Source organism: Melanerpes formicivorus, unplaced genomic scaffold (genome assembly GCF_026170545.1).
Source record: "Melanerpes formicivorus ecotype bairdi unplaced genomic scaffold, bMelFor1.0.p_v2 SCAF_2, whole genome shotgun sequence".
Taxonomy (NCBI): Eukaryota; Metazoa; Chordata; class Aves; order Piciformes; family Picidae; genus Melanerpes; species Melanerpes formicivorus.
In genome coordinates this window covers 29,236,422-29,256,759 of record NW_027142354.1, presented here as the reverse complement: position 1 = coordinate 29,256,759, position 20,338 = coordinate 29,236,422, and the positions used below count along the sequence as shown (strand labels likewise).

At 36.5% G+C, this 20,338-nt stretch overlaps 1 protein-coding gene across 2 annotated transcripts in view; it reads left to right on the top strand.

Annotated features, from left to right (window-relative positions):
- The window catches only part of LYST (lysosomal trafficking regulator), a 75,888-nt gene that overhangs the window by 32,615 nt on the left and 22,935 nt on the right, over positions 1-20,338 (top strand). For both annotated transcript variants that reach the window (XM_068154871.1, XM_068154881.1), the window contains 17 exons: positions 215-372; positions 1,686-1,876; positions 3,297-3,542; positions 5,065-5,238; positions 5,730-5,879; positions 6,473-6,610; positions 7,607-7,805; positions 8,846-8,977; positions 11,149-11,785; positions 12,140-12,317; positions 13,145-13,314; positions 14,668-14,898; positions 15,690-15,856; positions 16,348-16,497; positions 17,888-18,079; positions 18,586-18,764; positions 19,838-20,044. In XM_068154871.1, the coding sequence (XP_068010972.1) occupies positions 215-372; positions 1,686-1,876; positions 3,297-3,542; positions 5,065-5,238; positions 5,730-5,879; positions 6,473-6,610; positions 7,607-7,805; positions 8,846-8,977; positions 11,149-11,785; positions 12,140-12,317; positions 13,145-13,314; positions 14,668-14,898; positions 15,690-15,856; positions 16,348-16,497; positions 17,888-18,079; positions 18,586-18,764; positions 19,838-20,044 (3,499 nt within the window). The remainder of the gene's footprint in view (positions 1-214; positions 373-1,685; positions 1,877-3,296; positions 3,543-5,064; positions 5,239-5,729; positions 5,880-6,472; positions 6,611-7,606; positions 7,806-8,845; positions 8,978-11,148; positions 11,786-12,139; positions 12,318-13,144; positions 13,315-14,667; positions 14,899-15,689; positions 15,857-16,347; positions 16,498-17,887; positions 18,080-18,585; positions 18,765-19,837; positions 20,045-20,338) is intronic.

The window sequence follows — 20,338 nt, the reverse complement described above, 5'->3', positions numbered from 1 at the left end:
AACTTGTTGCAACTCTTCTGTTCAATATTTTAATACATATATTATTATGTAACTAAGTCTTAAGATGCCTAGGACTTCACGTTGATATTAGTAATCTAATGTTGGTACAGCATGGCCTCTTATCTGTTAAATATAGAAATCTATCCTAAGTCTAAGATAACTATTGTAGCTCTCTTGATCGCTTCTTAACTTGTTTCTTTATGTGTATTTTTAGGAAATGTGAGATTAATTTAGATTACTCACTACCAAGGAAATCAAGCTTGTCATCTGACAGCAATAAAACCTTTTGTATGATTGGCCATTGTACATCTCAAGAAGAACTGCTTCGGTTATCGGGTAGATGGGATCTTGGAAATCTGCTTCTGTTTAATGGTACTTTTGTATGCTTTTTTCCTTGAATAAGTCTTCATTTACTCTTCCATCTTCACAATCAAAGGTTTAATTTGATTTTACTCTAATAGCTTATTTTAAAAAAATGAAGGGAACAGCACATCTCTTACAAGCATAATATACAGGGAGAAGTAGGCAAATGTTTCACTATTTGGCACTTCTTGAGTGTGAGCCTCTGCCACTGTCCTTCTGCTTTCTTTTTAGTGCTGGGACTGGCAATTCCAGTTATCTCACTGTTTTCATTTATTTATTTATTTATTTTTAATAATACCTGAGAAAGTGTGTACTTACTCTGTTTTTTTTCTTAAGGACTTAATCTCTCCCAACTGGAAAATTGATTTCATATATCTGCTTCTAAACTACTTGTTTCAAATTACTTAAAGCATACAAAATTTAAACTACTGAATACTCTTGAGTTAAGCATGCTCGTTCCTCAAACTGATGGAGTTACTTTGGGGTTTTCTTAGAGGTATAGCTCACTTCCCTCTTTGGAAAGCTTTGTCCAGGACTTCTGAGTGTTTGCTTAGTGCTGAAGGCTGGAACATTGCTGGTCATCATCAGGCACTTCTTTATGTGCAGTGGTCCCATCATAGAATTGTTAGGGTTGGAAGGAACCTCAAGATCATCTAGTTCCAACCCCCCTAACATGGGCAGGGACACCTCACACTAGATCAGGTTGCTCAGAGCCACATCCAGCCTGGCCTTAAAAATCTCCAGGGATGGGGCTTCCACCACTTCCCTGGGCAACCTGTTCCAGTGTCTCACCACGCTCATGGTGAAAAACTTCAGCACTACTACACAAGTGAAATCACTTTGCAAGTCTGTGATGCATGCAGGCATTGTGTGTGTACATGCAGTGTATTTGTGCAGGCTGTAGGTGAGGCACTTGTCATGAATGTAAGCTCCACCTGGTGAATTTACACAGTCTGATTGCCATGTGCCTACAGCCAGCATAACTGATGTATCCAGAGGGTATATGATTTACTGCTCTATACTTATCATAGATCTGTACATTGCAGATTAGGCTCCTTCTGCATACCACTGTTGACTTTGCATTCCATGTACAGTTGGTACAGATCATCCTCCTGACTGGGTCTTGGTTGCCACTGAATTGATCTAGCCTGTGATATGTCCGAAGTGACTGATTTACAGTAGCTAACAGCAAATACTGGGCTTGTTTTCCATCAGCAGGGACTGTGAAAAACAGCCAGTGATCTCTGATGCACTCTACGAGCCAATGCGTGATTTTTGCTCTATTGCACTAAACAGTTAACAGCTTCTTTGCTGGCTTTTAGGTGCAAAGATTGGACCAGAGGAAGCATTTTACTTGTACACGTGTGGGCCAGACTTCACATCTGTAATGCCTTGTAAATATGGCAAAACATCGATTGATTGTTCCAAGTACATAAGTAAAGAGATTCTACAATGTGAACAAATTAAGGAGCTCTTCATGGCAAAAAAGGAAGTGGATGTTGGGCCTTTAATTGTAAGCTTCTACTTTTAAAATGGTTTTAAATGTCTTAAAACTATGAAATTGGGAAGATATTTCCTGCTGCCTTCCAAAGTTCTTCACTTCCTCAAACCAGGCAGGGGAAAAACCAGTTCTCATTAAAATCAGTGCCGGGTTCTTCCCACTTACTTCAGTGGTAGCTGAACTCACCGTCCTGGGTGGCCATTTCAACCTGACAGCTACTAGATATTTTAACATGCTGCATATTCAATCCATCAGATAAGCAGACACCTCCAAATGCTGTAGGGTGAATATATAACTATTGTCTGTATTAGTGTAAAGGTAACCAAGGACAGTTTAGTTAATCTTTTAATGTTAAAACTGAGAGGCGAAAGGTTTTACTTGGCTTTAACAAAGCAAAAGACTTCCATCTGGCAGATCTTAGCTTTTCTCATCATTCTTGACTGAAACAGCTATGCCAGATGCAGGTGTAAATATGGAAAAAAAAAAAAAACAACCCAAACAAAATAAACCTCTCTTATCAGTGGAGCCTGATGTGTTGGGGGAATTGCCTTCATGCACTGATAATTCCTGCTGTATGAATTGTTTGCCCTAGAGAGATCTTGTCCTACAACAGTTCTGTAGCTGTAGTCAAAGGCTTATTCTGGGTGGGTATGGTCCATGTAAACAATGGTACTAAATTTTTAATAGGTTAAGAAGGAAGGAATAAAGTAAGTAAAAAGCCCAACAAATTCCTCATGCAACACTTAAGCCCAGAATTCTCTCAGGTTACTTGGAATTTTCTAAAGCAAAATAAGCTTGAGTGATGAATTAATCTCTGTGCTTTTGTGTAGAATGTAAGAACCTTAAATACAATTATTTCTCTATTTTAAATAGCTTCTCAAATATTACTATTTTGCATTTTTTCCATGAAAATCAGTCTGTTACTTTCCATAGAAGCTTTGATTTTTGACCTATCTAAGCCCCTTCATCAGTAATCAAACTTACTATTGAGATCCTCTTACGACAAAGCTGATTAAAGGATAGACTTAAAATGAAAAATTAGAGAAATTTGGAAAGCGTAGCATTTTGGATTCACCACCTAGAAAGAGAAACCATTTGTCAATACCTCATTTTCTTTGACATTTTCAGTAACTCTGTTTTTAGTCATAATAGTTGCAGTTCTTTGGGGGATGAGAGTGGGGTCCTTGGTGGATTTTTAGTTCTTTCTTATCGTTCTGTCCTGTAGCTATTCTTCATTTGCTAAAAATTAGGCATCCTCTGGCATCCACGTGAAACTTCAGAGCATGCTGATGGTAAAGTAGAATTGAACTGCCAAAGTGGCTGCTACTTGGTGGCTCTTGTGTGTAGCATTTAGTCTTTTGCAGTGGGGGTACTGGTTTACGTTTAACTGTTTTGGGGGGAAAAGAAAATAATTAAACTTCTCTTCTTTCAGGAGAATCTTGCTATTGTTTATACCACATGCTGCCCTGGTCAGTACACCATATATGAACCTGTAATTAGACTGAAAGGTCAAGTTAAAACTGTACCTTCTCAAAGACCTTTCAGTTCAAAAGAAGTTCAGAGCAATGTGTTGGACTGTCATCATCTGAAAACACTTCAGCCTGTTGAATATAAAACTCTCCAGGGTGTACTGCATGAAATAGGAGGAACTGGTGCATTTGTTTTCCTCTTTGCTAGGGTAAGGAGATTGAAGAAGGGGGGTATGCATGTGTTCTCCCATGTAATATTTTCCTTGGATCTTGAGTACAAAATCACATATTCTGACTGCCTTGCTGTAGTATGCAATTGATTTCTTTAAGAAAAAAGACAATTTATGGAAAATACCTGTGGCATAACACAGACTGCATCATACAGATGTTGTTAGCATTGTAATTAAGTTTTAAATGTATTATATAATGTTCTTACATAATAGCAATATTATTAAAAGATTGTGTTGCCTTCTGATTTAGAGATGGGGTTTCTAAATGTCAAAAGATTTATTTTTAGGGGCATTGTATATTACTGCATGAATATCTCTAGATGGAGGATATTCACAACACAAGTATGAACAAATGTACAGCTACATAGTGTAATAAATAGAGCTTTTTTGATATAAACATTCAGCCATATCTAAAGGCTTATTCTGTCTAAGGATAATTGTAATTACAAAAATATTAAGGGTATGAGCCTTAAGTTAGTTACTGTTTAACTGTGATCTTTACATGGAGAGGCTACTATTTGTGCTAGGAGTCTCTGAAGTGCTACAGTTAATTCAAAGTATTAATGTATTGATAACTCTAAAACATGTTTGTTTTGTATGTCTCTGGCAACACTACTGTTCTGAAAGGTGTGTGGACTAGAGACAGTCAACTGTACAGGTATCTGGTTATGAAGACACTGCCTGCTATAATTTTAACATTAGTAGTGAGATCTGAGGAGAAAATCCTTATTCATGTGATTGTATTATGTGAATTTATGCTAAGTATGTGCTACATTTCATGCTGTAGACTCTTTAGTAAAGCAAGCAAACACTAGAACTGTCAAAAAATACAGGTATACATGTGTATAACTGAGTGCACCAGAATCAACAGGGTGAACAGTAAGATAACCTGTACGAACTGAAATTCCATTAATATAAGATTTCCTTCTTGTACACTTTTGGTGAAAATAATAATTCAGGAATTTTAAGAAGGAAAAAGTGAAAATGATCCATGGTCTTCATCTATGAAATTGCTTCTCTCTTTATAGACAAAATAAAACTAATGTTTGATGCTTACAGGAAGAGATTGTCTAGACCATCAGGGATTTTAATTTAAAGCTTCCCTTAAACATTATAGGAAACATACTTTTCCAGGCAGACTAGAGTTGATTCTTACTGGTGGTTTACATGTGTCATGAACTTGTGACTTTGTAGTACAGCAAGAGTATATTGGTGCCTTCTACTTACATTTTATTTATAACAGGTTTGTTGTACTTTTCTTGTGAAAAAGGAATTCCTGTAATCAAACTCTTACTTTCTTAGCACAGTAAGTTTTATCATTTCAGATAAAATATCTGAATGTACACAATTAGGCAAAATGAAGGCTATGTACATCATCTCAAATTTTTTAAAGCAGTTTTAATCCAGAAATTACGGTTTAAGTCTATAACAAAGTATTTTTAAGGCTTTTTGCTAAATTTACCTCATTTAAACTGCTTTATTAAATTTTCCTTTTCTCCAGGTTGTAGAGATTAGCAGCTGTGAAGACACTCAAGCTTTAGCACTACAACTTATACTATCTTTAACAAAATACAATCAACAGAGAATACAGGAGATGGGCAGTTGTAATGGCTATTCTATGATTCATCGAGTGTTGATCAAACCAAAATGCATTGTTGGATTTTGCATGCTGAAGGTAATGCTCTTTAAACCTGATATTTTGTTCTTAATTAGCTTGCCTCTACTTTTAATTTTATATTGAAAGCTGCCTTCAGAAAGGCAGAACAGTGATTTGGAGCAAATTTGGTCTAAGTGTTTTACCTTGAACTACAAATTCTTGATAGGTAAGGGAGAAAAAGGAAGTGATGAAATACCCTGATTTCACAGGAGATGCAGAGAAGGGAGCAACTTTTTTTCTGATAGAAAGATCTTAAGTAAGCTTAAACTCGTAAGCAATTAGTAAAAATTCGAATACACTCAGAAACCTTTTCCAATAAACTTTCATACTAGTGAATGCAGCATCTCCAATGCTTCTAGTGGGGTTACTAAATTCAGCAGCTATTTGAAGCTGACAAGATGGAAAGCATAGATATCTATCAATGTCTCTTTAAAATTTTTTGATGAATTTGATAGGACAACTATACTTTGAGCATATGACATTCAAAATAATTTTCCCCTTCCTTTAAGACACTTCTTGAAGGGTGCTGCAGTGATGAGATCCTTTATATAAATGAAAATGGGCAATTCATGCTTGACACAGATTCTACTGCGGTTATCCAAGATGTTCAATTGTTAGAAAAGCTGCTGCTTGACTGGAAGATATGGTCTAAAGCAAAGGTAATAATTTTCATGTTGGATTTTAAGTTGAACAGCAAAATGTTTTAGAAAGTGGTGAAGTATTATGCAGACAGAAAATGATTTTTCCAGTTAGAGGTCAGTAGTAGCATCAAGTTGCCATTATCACAGAATCACCAACGTTGGAAGAGACCTCAAAGATCATCAAGTCCAACCTGATACATGTAGCCATAGTGTCTTAAGTTCTGTAAATGCAACGGGCATAAAGGATTTGTTAGTTGAATGGAATTTTTGTTAATGACAACTTGTTAAGACTGAGGAAGATTTGCTTCCCTCTGCAGTTGAACTGTTGAAAATAACTGTCCAGTGTTAATACAGCAAAACTAGTTTTAGATGAAAAGTAGTATTTTTGGGGGTAGATTCATCATAGAACTATTTTTGTGTAAGCATAACTTTTTTTTCCTGATAGTTTTTGGATCTGACCCGACCATTTGCAGTCATTTAGTGTTTTTTCTTAGATGCAAAACTAACATGACTTGGTTACGTTCCTAATGAATTTGGGGGGTTTTATTATCGATATGTGGACCCAGAAATATCATTTTTAAGCCTTGTTCCTGTTTTGCTTTGTTTTTCAGCAAGGTGTTTGGGAAACTCTCTTAGCAGGTCTAGAAATCCTTATCAGAGCTAACCATCCCCAACAGATGTTTAACATTAAACAGCTACTGAAAGCTCAAGTGGTACATCACTTCCTGTTAACTTGTCAGGTTCTGCAGGTACTTTCATTTTGAAACTGCACATTGTTTGGCAAATATTCAGTTTTGTTTGGGGTGTGGAAGAGACTAAATGGTATAGGGAAAGCTACTTCAGTAGATGATGTCCTCTATGCTTCCAGACTGTTTTTACTGTTGGCAGGCATTGTTGCTGTAGACAGTTCCCTACTGGACACTCTATTTCCTGCTGGCCAGAAGGAGCAAGTGATTTTAGCCATCTGGTACTATTTGAAAACCTAGGTTACTTGTACAATCTGTATGTGGATAGAAGCTGAAATGAATGAACTGTGACCCATTTATAAAAGAACTGGTGTGACTTTCTAGCTCAGGTCTTTGTTACTGAAAAATAGAGATACTGTGCAAGTAGAAGAAACTGTCATTTGTCTCACGAGAGCTATGAGGGCGGCTTCAGCCATTTGATATACACTTCTTGGGAACATTATTTTGAAACAGTTTCCTGTTCATAGTACATATGTTTTTGAAAATAGGTGTTGCAATCCTCCCTTTCTAGCTTGCGTTCCTTTTCATTTGGGGCTTTTCACTCTAACACAAATGCATTTCATTGCTATTCTATCTTCTAATGATTTTTTTTTTTTTTTTTAAGTCTTTTGATAGTTCTCATTGCTCTAATTTATTTCGTTGTATCAACATCTATTTTAATTTCTCTCCAAATATGTAATACAGTTACAGTAAACTAAGCTTTCAATTGTGAATCATGTCTAAAGACTCCAAAATCTCAAGTCAGACTGATATGCAATTTACTTTTAGAAAATTAACTATAACATCTGCAATATTTGGTCTGTGCTTGAATTTTGAGTGTGCTGAACTTGAGTAACATAGAATAGATACAATAGCTCCTCTCAATACAGACTTTACTATTCAAGCTTTTTTTCTCACTTGTTCTACTAGCATGACAATTGGGAAAAAAAGTAAAAATAGGCAATTTCTGTCAAATTGAAAATACAAATAACTTAGACTTGTACTGCTCTTCCTTTCTAGGAGCATAAAGAAGGGCACTTTGCATCCCTGCCTCCAGAGGTTTGCAGGTCATTTGTGAAAATAATTGAAGAAGTACTTGGATCTCCTCCAGACCTGGAATTGCTGACACTGGTCTTCAATTTCCTCCTAGCAGTTCACCCACCCACTAATACATATGTCTGTCACAATCCTACCAATTTCTACTTTTCCCTGCACATAGGTACATATATCACATTTAACAAGAAGTAAACAGATGAAAATCTAGTTACATATTAATATTGACTCTCCCTCTTTTGCTCTTACAAATTATTATTATTCTTTTACTATAATCTTTGCTATATTGTGATAACTAGATGTAAATTATCAAACTATTGGGACTTAAAGTAGAAGTCATGTACAGTGCTGAGACATAATAGTTAGACTTTGCATAACTTGCCTATAAATGAAGCTTCTTCAGAAATGTGTATGTTGTCCTGTCTCCATCTTGCTTTCTTGTTTCCTGTTACTGAATTCCTGGAAAAATGAAAGACCTGAGGAGCACTTTTAGCAAATGATCAGTTGCACTGCAAGATGCTATTGGCAAGCTCCATCAGTGCATTGCATGCAAGTTCTGAAAGTATGTATGTGCTTTGAGGAGTGCAGCTCTAGGACAACTGTCTTTAATGTATGTGTACTAGATGATCACTTTGGAGAAGTGAGTGCTATGAGCTTTGAATTTTGTTTCTCCTTCCTCTAAAAAAATGAGAAACTGGTATCGTGCTTCAATATTAGCATTGTACAACCTTAGCCATAACTCAGGAATATGGAAAGCATCATCCAAGTGTGAAATGTTTTCTTTTTTCGTGGATCAGTTGCAATGGCCATACAGCTTACCTGTATCTGTCCTCCAATACTCACAGATGTACACTTCCAAATGAGAGTAGAATGTGCTTTTTGATACTTTGAGCCTTATTAGATTTGAGAACAGTCACCTGCTTTTGACATGGCAGAAAGTCCATGTTATTACTGCCTGTATGCCTGAAAGAAATGACTGTTTTTAAATATAATTGCTTCAGAACATCATAATTTCAGTGTTCTGAAGTAAGTTTTAAAGATACATCACTAAAAACTTGTTCATGAGCGCTCTTTCTCACGTGAGTTGAGTGTTTCTCATGAGCCTTCAGCCATCAGCTTGAAATGTAACTTTGCTTCTGTGACTCTGAGTATGTCAAAAATGAAGACTTAAGAAAAAAGTCTTATAAAAGTTTATTTTCTTTCTAGATGGCAAAATTTTTCAAGAGAAAGTTGAATCACTTAAATACCTGAGAAATTCCAGCAGTGGTGGGAAGTCAGTAGACAGCTCTGCATTTGTGATTACAACTCCGACTGGATTTACAGCTTTACCACTGGGAGGTAAAATGATGCTGGAAAAACCAAGACCTTAAGGCACAGACACAGTGCTTTGGCAGCTGAATAGAGCACTGTGAAGTGTTATTTTCCTGCAGATCTTGCTTACAAAGCTCTCTGCCCCTTGGAGCTTGACCCCTTAAGAGCAGAGTAAGAAGGATGGAATTGAATGTGCTATCTTAATTGTTCTCTGTGCTCACGTTGGGACAAAATTCCACACTGATTGCTCGGGCAGTGAAGTGGACCAGATAGCTGAACAATGGCATTTATTAAACAGACCTGCTAGAGATCTATGAGAATGCCCTAACTGGGCAGTGTTTGAAATAGCAAGGCTTGCTTATATAAATTAAAATTGAGTGGTTTTCTAGAAAGTCTAATTATATGGCATGATAAACAAGTTGGGAGCTATAAATATGATTACTTTAATCAGTTTTGCATTCCTCTGCTATAGATGCTGAAATGCTGTGAAGTTATGAATTCAAGCTGGTAACTTTTTTCAGTTGATGTGCTGCAAGTGTGAAATTTTTGAATCATTACCGAATTAGATTTTTAATCACACTTTTTACACGTGTTTGCATAGGCAATCAACAAATATCACCTGCAAGACACAATCTAAAACTTAACTTATGCCTAACCCTTTATTTAAGCATATTGGCAATACAAAATAAAATCTAAATAAAAATGCATAATCTAAGCAAGTTAACCAATATATGCAAAATTGGGGTGGAAACCAATTACTCTGATCTGGCTCTGGCCAGCCTGATCTAGTGTGAGGTGTCTCTGACCATGGCGGGGGGGGTTGGAACTAGATGATCCTTATGGTCCCTTCCAACCCTGACTGATTCTATAGTTGAGCTGCTATATATTTCAGACCGTGTATGACTTGGCTATATTCTGTGTATCACCAATGTACTTCCATTTACAATTAACATCATCTTGTTACTCTGCTTAGGAAAGGCAAATTGAGTCTTCAAGCACTACTTCAGTTGAAACTGTTAGTTCAAGTACCTTTTAGCATAGCAGTGATACGAAGAGCATACCACAGTACTAAACTGTATGGAATTACTCATTTTCCCACATGGATTATGTGTGAAATGTTCCTTTTCCAAACTGAGTGTTTTTTTTCTATCAAGAATGTAAAACGGTTCTTGATGAAAGATGATTCGTGTATTGCAGAGGAATACGTAGCATAAATTTTTGTGAAAATAGATGAGTATTGTGGTTCTGAATTTGAATGTCTAAATTGAGATAAATATTTAAAATCACATGCTCATTAGGTAACTTGCTACCTGCATGTGGATTTACAGTTTGGTTTACTACTTGCTAATGTGTGGGGGCAAGCATGGCTGTAAAGTGGTTGCAGCTATAGAGGTTCTTTCTGTTGTTTGAAGGCTAGCTTGTTATGGCTACGTTTGCACATGTGTAGGTGTGGGTATATATGTATATGGTTTATACATATCTCCTTAAAAAAAATACATATTCCTGATGCATTATCATTGCATTAGTACTAACTGGCACATAGTTTTCTAAATACTTCTGAATGAACAAAGTCATCTTCTACCAGTCAGATGCTTAGCCTCTTAAAAATATATTTTATGTAAGACATCTGTAATGTGTTGCAAAGGTTAGACTGTTTCAGGTTAAAAGCTATGCATAAAAGGAAGCCCTGTTAAATAAGATATGCAATGATTTGTAATAAATCTTAAGTACATGTAAAGCCTTTGTAGAAAAGGATTGGTGAATAGTATTTCAATCTCCACTGAAACATGTTGGTAGATAGATCAGGTTGGTCCAATCTGACCACGCTTTGAGCAAGATGGTTGGGGTAGTCAGTTTCCAGAGGTGCTTTCCACTTTCAGTAATTTTATGATTGTGTACAAATTCCTGCTCAGGGTTAGATGAGAGGATCATAATATCAATCTAGAAAATCCAATATATACACAAAAATTATTTTGCTTTCTTTATCTTTTAGATTTGTGACTTGTGAAATACATGGCTGCACAATATTTTGCTATCCCTACTTGGTGGGTCTAATCTGAACTATTGCAGGTGTTGAATCAGTTTAGTCACAAAATTAGCTTGGGTCATCACTGTGTTAAATATATGTAGAGTGTAACATTGTGGGAAAAGCATGTTTCTGTGTAAATGGAATGCTGAAGATATCCTTATTTCTCTAGGGAACATTTCCAAGGCTACTGTAGAGCAGAAGATAAGCTCTCAGACACCTAAAAGGCTATGCAAAAGCTTGCCAACATCTCCTACTTCCTCACCTGAAGTTCATAAAAAAAGACTAATTGAAAGAATAGGAACAAGTGTTGATGACCTGCAGATTATTGGCAAGCTTGACTACATTGATCTCCAGGGTAGAACTGGTTTTGTAGGAAGTTCTGAAACCATGAAGAGAGTACAAGAAGAGATGTTTCTTAGCAGTTGTGAGTCAGCAAAAACAGTTTGTGACTCAGAGTTAACATCTGCTGAAACATTTGAAGAAAGTGCAAAAGAAGAGTTACCAGAAAATGCATTTGAGTGTGAGAAAGCAGATGTAGACCTGAAATGTGGTGAAGGTGGTGGTGCCGCTGCAGCTGAGCCATCGCTACGTCGTCCAGACAACCTGCAAGGAGTGCCTTCATTTCAGAAGGGTCAGAGTAATTTTGCAGGATTGGGTTTGGCGTTTTCCATTCATAGAGGTTCATCAGCTGTTGCTCGCTGGCCAAGCTTTGCTGACAAGAATGTACTTCCCGAAGACTGGGAGAACCTTGCTTTTTCTTCAGCTGATGAGAATCCTCAAAATCCATTTGAAAGCCCCGATGACGGGTAAACATATAAATAAAATACCAATAGCTAAGTATGAGCTTTAATTTCAGTTCTTCATCTTGATTTATTATTCTACAAAAACTGGAAGTCTGAAAACTGCTATTGTCTTCGGCTGTCATCAGATTGTTATGGTAGCTCACAAAACATCTCAAGGAAGTAGATCTGGTCAGGTCATCTTTATTTGGTATCTGGCATCCACAAACAAGTGTTAATGAAAAGTTGTAATAGGAGTATTGGAGAAATATTTGTGAGATTTCCTCTTCCTCCCATCCCCCAAATTAGCTAGCAGTTATACTTTTTTAATGTTTCCTGTTTTAAACAAGACACTGTGGTAAAACATTCCTCTGTTTTCAGACATACAGAAGACTGTCTTGTGCTTATCTGTTGTGGATTATATGATCTTTTGCGTGGAGTTCTCCTAATCCTACCAGATACCATGCTAGAAGATGTGATGGACAAACTTATCCAACCAGATTATCTTATTGTTCTTGTGAACCACCCATCTCCTCTTATACAACAAGGAGTCATTAAAGTAAGGCTATAGAAAATGGTTTTGGCTAAAAGGCTGTGAACTAGCATAGTTAAAGTGTGGGGAAACATGAAGTATTGGTAATATTTCTTTATTTTGCTTTCTTCAGTTTTCTAGGTTTACTTCTGAGTTTTAAGATGTTTCTACCCCCACAGACATAAAAAAACCCACCAAACATCACCACACAAATGTAGAATCTTTTGATATAATAGTGTGTGATCAAAGTCAGAGGCCTTAGGAGAGTATATGAGAGCATTACTGATGTAAATAGAGACAACTGTGAATAAAGTTGGTAACCACATATTCAGTGTTAAACACACAATGCACTATGTTTTGACTTCCAGTATGGTTGACTTTCAGTTATTCTGGGGAGCTGTTCCTATATTTCTGGCCTGAGCATGAACTTGAGGCATCAAAATGTTTTCAGATAGTGTTCCTTGATGATAACATTATGTAAATGAGAAGCTGTTTCTCTGAAGAAAACTTAAATTATACAGCTTCATTAGCACAATTATCCGAAAAGTCCTGCATGCACCTGCATGCACACCAAAGTGCTGAGTTTAGCAAGTGTAAAATCAAGTATATTTATCTGTGCATTCTGATGTGTGTGATTTCATCCACACCAAACTTGATTAAAAATGTGAGTCTTCACATCAAAAGGATTAAGTCAGCTGTTGGTTGTAACAAGGGCAGTGTAGATAACAATTTCAATACTGCAACTGATGTTTTTAATCTGAAATTTGAAAACAAATTGTTTCAGACTGTTCAAATGACAAGAACTTAACTTTCAAGGTTTTAATCTTACATTATAATTATGCATTTATTTTTAGCTGTTGGATGCATATTTCAATAGAGCAAGGAGGGAGCAGAAGGAGAAATTCTTAAAGAATCGTGGTTTCTCCTTGCTAGCCAACCAGCTGTACCTTCACCAGGGGACTCAGGAAGTCATAGAGTGCTTTCTGGAAATGCTCTTTGGCCGCTCTGTGGGCTTGGATGAGGAGTAAGTAATGGTTTGCGTTTACATCCTGTAACTAAATATGGGAACTACAGGCAGTGCACTACTCAACAAGCATGGAGATAGTGCTTTTGAAACTGTTTTGATTGTAGCTTTAACATGTAAATGTGCCAAACTTCCCAGGGCTGTTGTGTGTGCCTGAAGTTGCTTGTAAGCAAGTTATCTGATGGGTGCTGTCAGCTGGGTTCTTCTAAACCCTCCGCTCTTCTGAGACATTTGCACTTTAAACTGATAGTTTGCTCTTCCTGGTTCTTTTTTATTCTACATGAAACTCTGATGTATGTTCTTAGAAGTTTTCAGTAGACTTCTGCTGCTGGATTTTGGTAGGTGATTAAGGAAAAAGTTTGATGCCACAGCTGCTTCTTTGGCTTGGCCATGACTTTAGATTTCCATCCACAGATACACCCTATCCTTGAGCCAAAGAGCCACCTCATATTGACAGGAAGGGAAATTATCTTTAAGCAAACAATTGTCCAAGTAAATGTGGGATTTTTTGCAGTAATCTGACTACTTAACAGTTGTGCAGAGAGAAGATGCAGTGAAGTATAGTTAGCAGTGCATAACACTGGCAAAAATCTCCTTCTCAGTTGTTGCCTCTGCAGGATTTGTAGTCAAATTACTTTTCCTGTTGGCCTGATCTGCATTCCCTCGAAAAATACTCCCGTTTAACTGCAAGACTTAAACCAGGGTACTTAACTAGTCCCAAAGCCAAGAACTGTTACTTCCTCAGGACTGATTTATGGGGATGGAAAGGAAATTATGATGTCTTGGGGTTCTTAGGATTGCATATAATCATTGTGGCTTAGGCTGGTAATCTTTTAATAGTAATCCATTATCTTAATCCGTAAGTAATACAAGGTCTGAAGCATTGTCCTGAATTCTGCAATTGCAGTAAGTCAGAAATTGGCAGACTTAAACTGCAGCAGTAATGGGTGTAGAATATAAAATCTGTTGTCAGTCAATATTATGTTATACTGATAACAAGCTTAACTGGTTTATTGATTGTCTGTGCTAGTAGTACTACAACAGGTAAGATTGTATCATATTTTTGATACTTAAAGAACTCTGTTTAAATGAAATCTGTAATGTAGACTGCTGATATTTAGCTGAAACTTCAGCTAGCCACAAGGAAATGAAGTGCCTAAAGTGTATTTGAGGTGTTTATTTTGCCCTTATTTCCTGAGAAGACAGGCACTGTTACTCCAGTGAAATGTAGCAAATTGTCATCTACACTTTTGCCAAAATACTGGCATAGACTGGTATTGCAGTTGCATGTATTAGTTGCATGTACCAGGTTGCTGTTTTAAGGATGTTACTCACTTATGTTTATGTTAATAGATTTGATCTGGAAGATGTCAAGAATGTTGGACTATTTAAAAAATGGTGTGTCGTTCCTGTTCTGGGTCTTATAGAGAACTCTCTGTATGATAATGTTCTGCTTCATAACTGCTTCTGTCTCCTGCTGCAAGTCATAAATTCCTGCTCAAAAGTTGCAGACCTACTACTTGATAATGGTTTGCTCTATGTGCTGTGTAATACACTGGCTGCTCTCAATGGACTGGAAACAAAGTGAGTATCGTATCACTTGTTATACAATAGTCCAGCCACAACCTTCAATCTAGCAGAAATTATTGTATTTGCTCTACTTTGTAAAGTTTTCAGAGAGTGTGTACATAACACTGTTCTTGGGATTTTTCAGCTTTAGTTGTATCTGTAAGTGAAATGACAGTTTAAAGTTAAAGCTTTTCACATTGTGCACTCTGAATGCTTTTTCTAATAAAGCTCACTAGAACAGTGAGATAAAGGTTCAGGAGCTGGTCTTTTCCTGTACTGCCTGTGATTTAATATCTGAGATTCTGAGTAACTTAAAAGATCTAGTTACAAATATTCTGTACTTTAAGAAAAAGTGATATAATGGAGGAAGGAGAGATGGAGGTTTGTCAATTTATTTCATTAGTTGGTATTCTGAAGAAATAGAAAGATTTTCTTTTTACCCCAGTATTGTTTTACTTCATGGCTATGAAATGAGATTATCCTGAGCTTTTTTTAGCAATACAGGATTTTAGACCTCTTCTTATAAATGTGATAATATATTTATGCTCTTCTAATAGAGCTTTGTTAAAATCATAATGTTAGAATGTCTCAAAGATTTGCAGGCACCCAATCTGCCAAAGATAACTCTAAAGAGATGTCTTTGATTACAGTTTTTCTAGCCTTCAGCAGTAATATTTTTTCTATTAAGTAAAACATTACATTAGGTAGGGTTAACAGAATTAGAAAGGGGAATAGAAATGGGTCTTGTTGTGGATTACAATCTGCAAGAGTTGTCATGTTTCTGGTAACTACAACTTTGTTTGCAGCATTCCCTTGAATGACTACAAGTTACTTGCATGCGATATACAACAGCTGCTGGTAGCAGTTGCAATTCATGCCTGCAGCTCCTCAGGTTCTCAATATTTTCGTGTTATTGAAGACCTCATTGTGCTGCTGGGTCATCTTCAAAATAGTAAAAATGCAAGGATGCAAAGTAAGTTACCTGTTTATTTTTGGGGTCACGGGACTGGAGGACTAAATTCCATCACCACTGATTTTTTTTGTTTTGTTTATTATTCCTGCCAAGGGAGAAGGGGGAATTGTCTGGTGATAGATCTTCTTTTTCTAAATGATTCTCAAAGTATTAGTTTTCCTCAGGAGTCTGCCTTATGGTAAAGAATTGTGTACTGCCAGTCAGATCAGTAACTATAAAAGATCATTAAGGACATTTAAATGGAAATGTTCTCTGCACTTCCGTTTAGCTTATTCTAGAATCGTCAAATTCAGTGACTTTCTCATGAGAGTTTCCTTGTCTACTGTCTGTATCTGTGGAATAGTGAGGTGACACTCTATGTGACTACTTTGGAGTTGAGAGTTCTGTGGCTTTTGACACATGTTGTGTTCTATTTTTTACATATACCTGGTAAAACATTCTTGAAGACCTGTAAAGATTGTCGTATATCCTTTGTGTGCTTCTCCCTGTAGATATGGCAGTTGTTCTGCAGTTACGAGTTCTTCAAGCAGCTATTGAACTAATAAAAACTACAGCCAGCCAAGATGCTCAGGAGCAGGCTGGTTCAGTCCCGTCACCTGCACCACATCGCGCAATGTTCCAGAAGCGGAAAGGCATTGCTGGTGAGTAGCAGCACTGCTGTATGTGGTACTTAGAAACTCTAATTTCGGTGATACAACAAATGGGTCCTATTGCTTTGGTGTTTCTGTGGATTTGCTTTATAAATATATTTGAACTTGTGGGGCTTCTGTGTTGGGGGGGGGGGGGGAAAGAAGCTGGGTAGTAAAATGACATCTCAGTCCCATTATTCTTCTTGCAGTGTCTAAAGCCAGGTAGTACCTTCTTGGGATTCTCTTCAATTCACGAGTTGCTTAGTAAAGATGTTTTTAAATAATTCATAGTGGTTTCAAAAGCCAATTTCACAGTAAAGAAGTATCCAAGTAAAATTAGCACTTGTAACTTTAACATGGCTATGAAGTGGGGACTACATTGTTGCACAAGTTTTAATTACTGATCATCGTGAACTAAATACATGGCGCTACAAATCCGTAATTGGAAATGTAAGATTCCTAGTTTCCACTGTAGTTGTGCTTGTAAAACACTTGTACAAGTTCTAGCTTTAGCAGTAATACTGTTATGTATTTGATAGCTGGTGAATCATTCTATAATAGGCCTGGAGTCTTCTGGCTAGACACTGATTTTTTTTGTTTTATTTCTCTCTCATATAAATGAGGCTTCATTTAAGACTTTGTAGAAGATATAATTTCAAATCTGACATGTATGCGAATTGTGTGGTGGATTTTTGGTTGGTTGTTTTTTTTACTTGGTTGTTTTTGTTGGGTTTTGTTGTTTTTAACCCAAACAAACTGCTTATTTCCTGCTAACTATGGGAATGTTTCTCTGGATAGGGTCAGCTTTTAAGGCTACTCTCCATCAGTCTAGTCAATGCAGTGAAAATATTTTTATTACTGAATCTGAAAGGTACTACCAATAAATAACAACAGTTATTTCTGCAAAAAAATAATAAAACCAGGTACAGTTAGGGCTCAGCAGTTAATTTCAAGGAAGTTTTAAGGATTATGCTTGTAAGTTCCAACAAAATTGCTTGTTTATAATTGGTTAATGTAATTGATTCATCATTCATGCCAGTGAAGCTACTTTCTGATATGCAATAATTTTTATATCATTATTTTTAAATACTTTGTCCTAATCATATGGTAAAAACAGGAATAATACTTTTAAAGAATCTACACAAATATGTAAATTCTACAATAAATCTGATCTTGAGATGAACTTGTTTCATGGTATGACTTTTAGAATTGTATACATTTATTTTCAAATAGGAAAAGTTTTAAGAGACAAGCACCCAGATGCTAGTTATGTTCCCTTCAATATGAATGAATTTTAAATGTTTGGTTTCCTTAAATGATGCAGACTCTTTGGATGAAAGCAGTTGTTGATCAATTTTCTGTGCATTTTAGCAGTATGCTGTTAATACTGTTCTACTTAAAGGCTCCAGAAGGTTTTCACTTGCTCAGTCTGATGCTCTGCTGATGAAGATGCGCTCACTAGCAAGTGAGGAATTCAACATGATGATGCAGCGGAGAATGAGCCAAGAAAATCCTGTCCAAGCCACTGAGGCTGAGTTTGTACAACGGTTACAGAGGCTGACTGTTCTAGCGGTGAACAGGCTCATATATTTAGGTAGTATTTTGGGGTTGGTTGGTTTGTTTTGATGAAGCTAATGGAATGCTATATGAAAATATGAATTCTATATGAAAAATGGATTCTTGATTTTAATGAAATGTTTGAGAGGAAAGTAATACCATTGACACCAGTTTAATGAATTTAACTCTGATTTGTCTCTCCAGATTCTCAGTTACATAATACTGATACAGTTTTTGTCTGAACTGAACAAGTTATTTTAATTCTGTTAGCCCATTCATGTGTTAACTGCCTGAATTATTACCTGAAGATTTAAGTCTGTCAAAGGGAGCATCTGCTCTCTCACAATGCATTACTTTGCATGTTTCTATAAAATGGCTGTGTGTGTTAGCAAGATGTGATGATTTGGGGGGTTAGTTCAGATTCTACAGGGGCAAGAGAAAGTACAGTAAGAAAGGCAGTATTTGATTTAATGCCAACTGAAGGATCATAGGATTGTCTTACTTGAGGTGATACTAATCCATATGTGCCTTTTCAATTTCTAGCATCTACTGAAGAGTGCCTTGATGTACTGGGTATAACAGAACATGGAAGTCAGAGCAGACTTGGAGCATCACAGATGGATGTTCCTGAAGAGGAAAGCCAGCAAGAACTACTTAGCAGAGGAAATCCTTTTCTTAAAGAAACGTTCAAAATGTTGGTGGAAGGAATCAAAGTATCCCTTGTAAGTAATTAGATATTGTCCACATTTAAAGTATATTTCATAAGGCTCCTTTATTAGGAAGTTTTCATACATAGTCTTCTGTCCATAGATGCCTTTCTTACTGCATTTTTATTCAGCTGTGACATTAAAATCTCTGTTTAGCTTCCCAGTTAATTCTGCAGTTTTAAAACAATAAATGCATATGTTCTGATTTTTACCTTAACATTTAGCAAAAATCTCCTTCTTTAACAAGCAGACAAAGGTTAAATAGACTCCTGTGCAGTCCACAAATTTGTGTTGCCTCTTAAATCTCAAGGTTTGTTTGCAGCTCAAAAAAACTACTGTGCGTTCACAGATGATGGACAGCTTGAGCTATTTGTATCTGTAATATATTTTGGAGTTGGGAAGGGGAACATTGTCTTGTTTCAATTGTTGCCAAAGGGCTGAGAGCTTTCTTTTTCAGCATACAAGTATTAGCCTGTCAACTTCTCTAAGGTGATCAGGTTTCACTTGGATGATTTTATACAGCTTCTTGTCTCTTTATTGCTCTTAAATTCTTTACAAAAAGTAGCTCAACCTAATTTTCTTTCTAGCTCTGGAAAATTCAGTTTGTTGGGTCTGTTATCTTACCATTATGCTATACTTGAAGTAATTCTCAAAGATGGCAGTTTATTTGTGAGTCCAGTGCCTGGTTTTTCATGATTTAGGGCAATCCATTCAGAAATACTGGCTGATCTAGAAGGGCTAGTCATTAAAGTAAGCAAACAAAAACAACCTTTTGGTTTTTAAACCCTCTGCATCAGTTGTCACTTTCTGGATTTTTGCATAGTCCCTCTAACTGAATATCTAGTTTAGCCACAAGCTGTATTCCTAATATTTGCAGATTGAGAAAAATATGCTTATTTTAGTAGAATGAGCAACCTTTCTTTCAATTTCAGTAGAATGCTTTTAAATCTATAGAAATAATCAATAAACTAAAATTAAGTCTGTCTTACCTTTTAATCATATTATCTGTGATTTGTTTTGCAATGTGAAAAACTTGCCAAAAGGAAGCCCTAACTCTATAACATTAAAGAATTGTCTCTTTCACTTAGGGCACCAGCAGAATGAACACACCCAAGCAGCAGTGGAAAAGAATCCTCGTGTCATGTAAGGACACATTCCGTACACAACTTGGGAGGCTTCTTGTGCACCACTTCTCTCCAGCAAGGCCACTTCAAGAGAGAAAGCAGGCTTTGGAGATGGTACATGAAGTAAACTATCAGGAGATTATGCGCGAGTGTCTTAGCCCAACTTTGCAAGTAAGCTCAAAAGTTTGAAAGAAGTTTAACACACATTCAAGTTTTCTCTTTAAAGTTTACAGTTATTTAGAACTGTGGTGGCTCAAGTTGTTCACTGCTGGTTTAAGTGTTTACTGTAGTGACAAAGTTATGTCATACCAAATGCCTGTGTGTGGCCCTGCAATTGCCATATCCTGAGGGTAGGCAGTGTTGTGTGAGAGGCAAGATAAGATTGTCTGGTATGCTGACTGTAGCACATCAAGCATCACATTTTCTGTGTAGTATGAAAGCAAAAGTTGGTGATAGTTTTAAAAT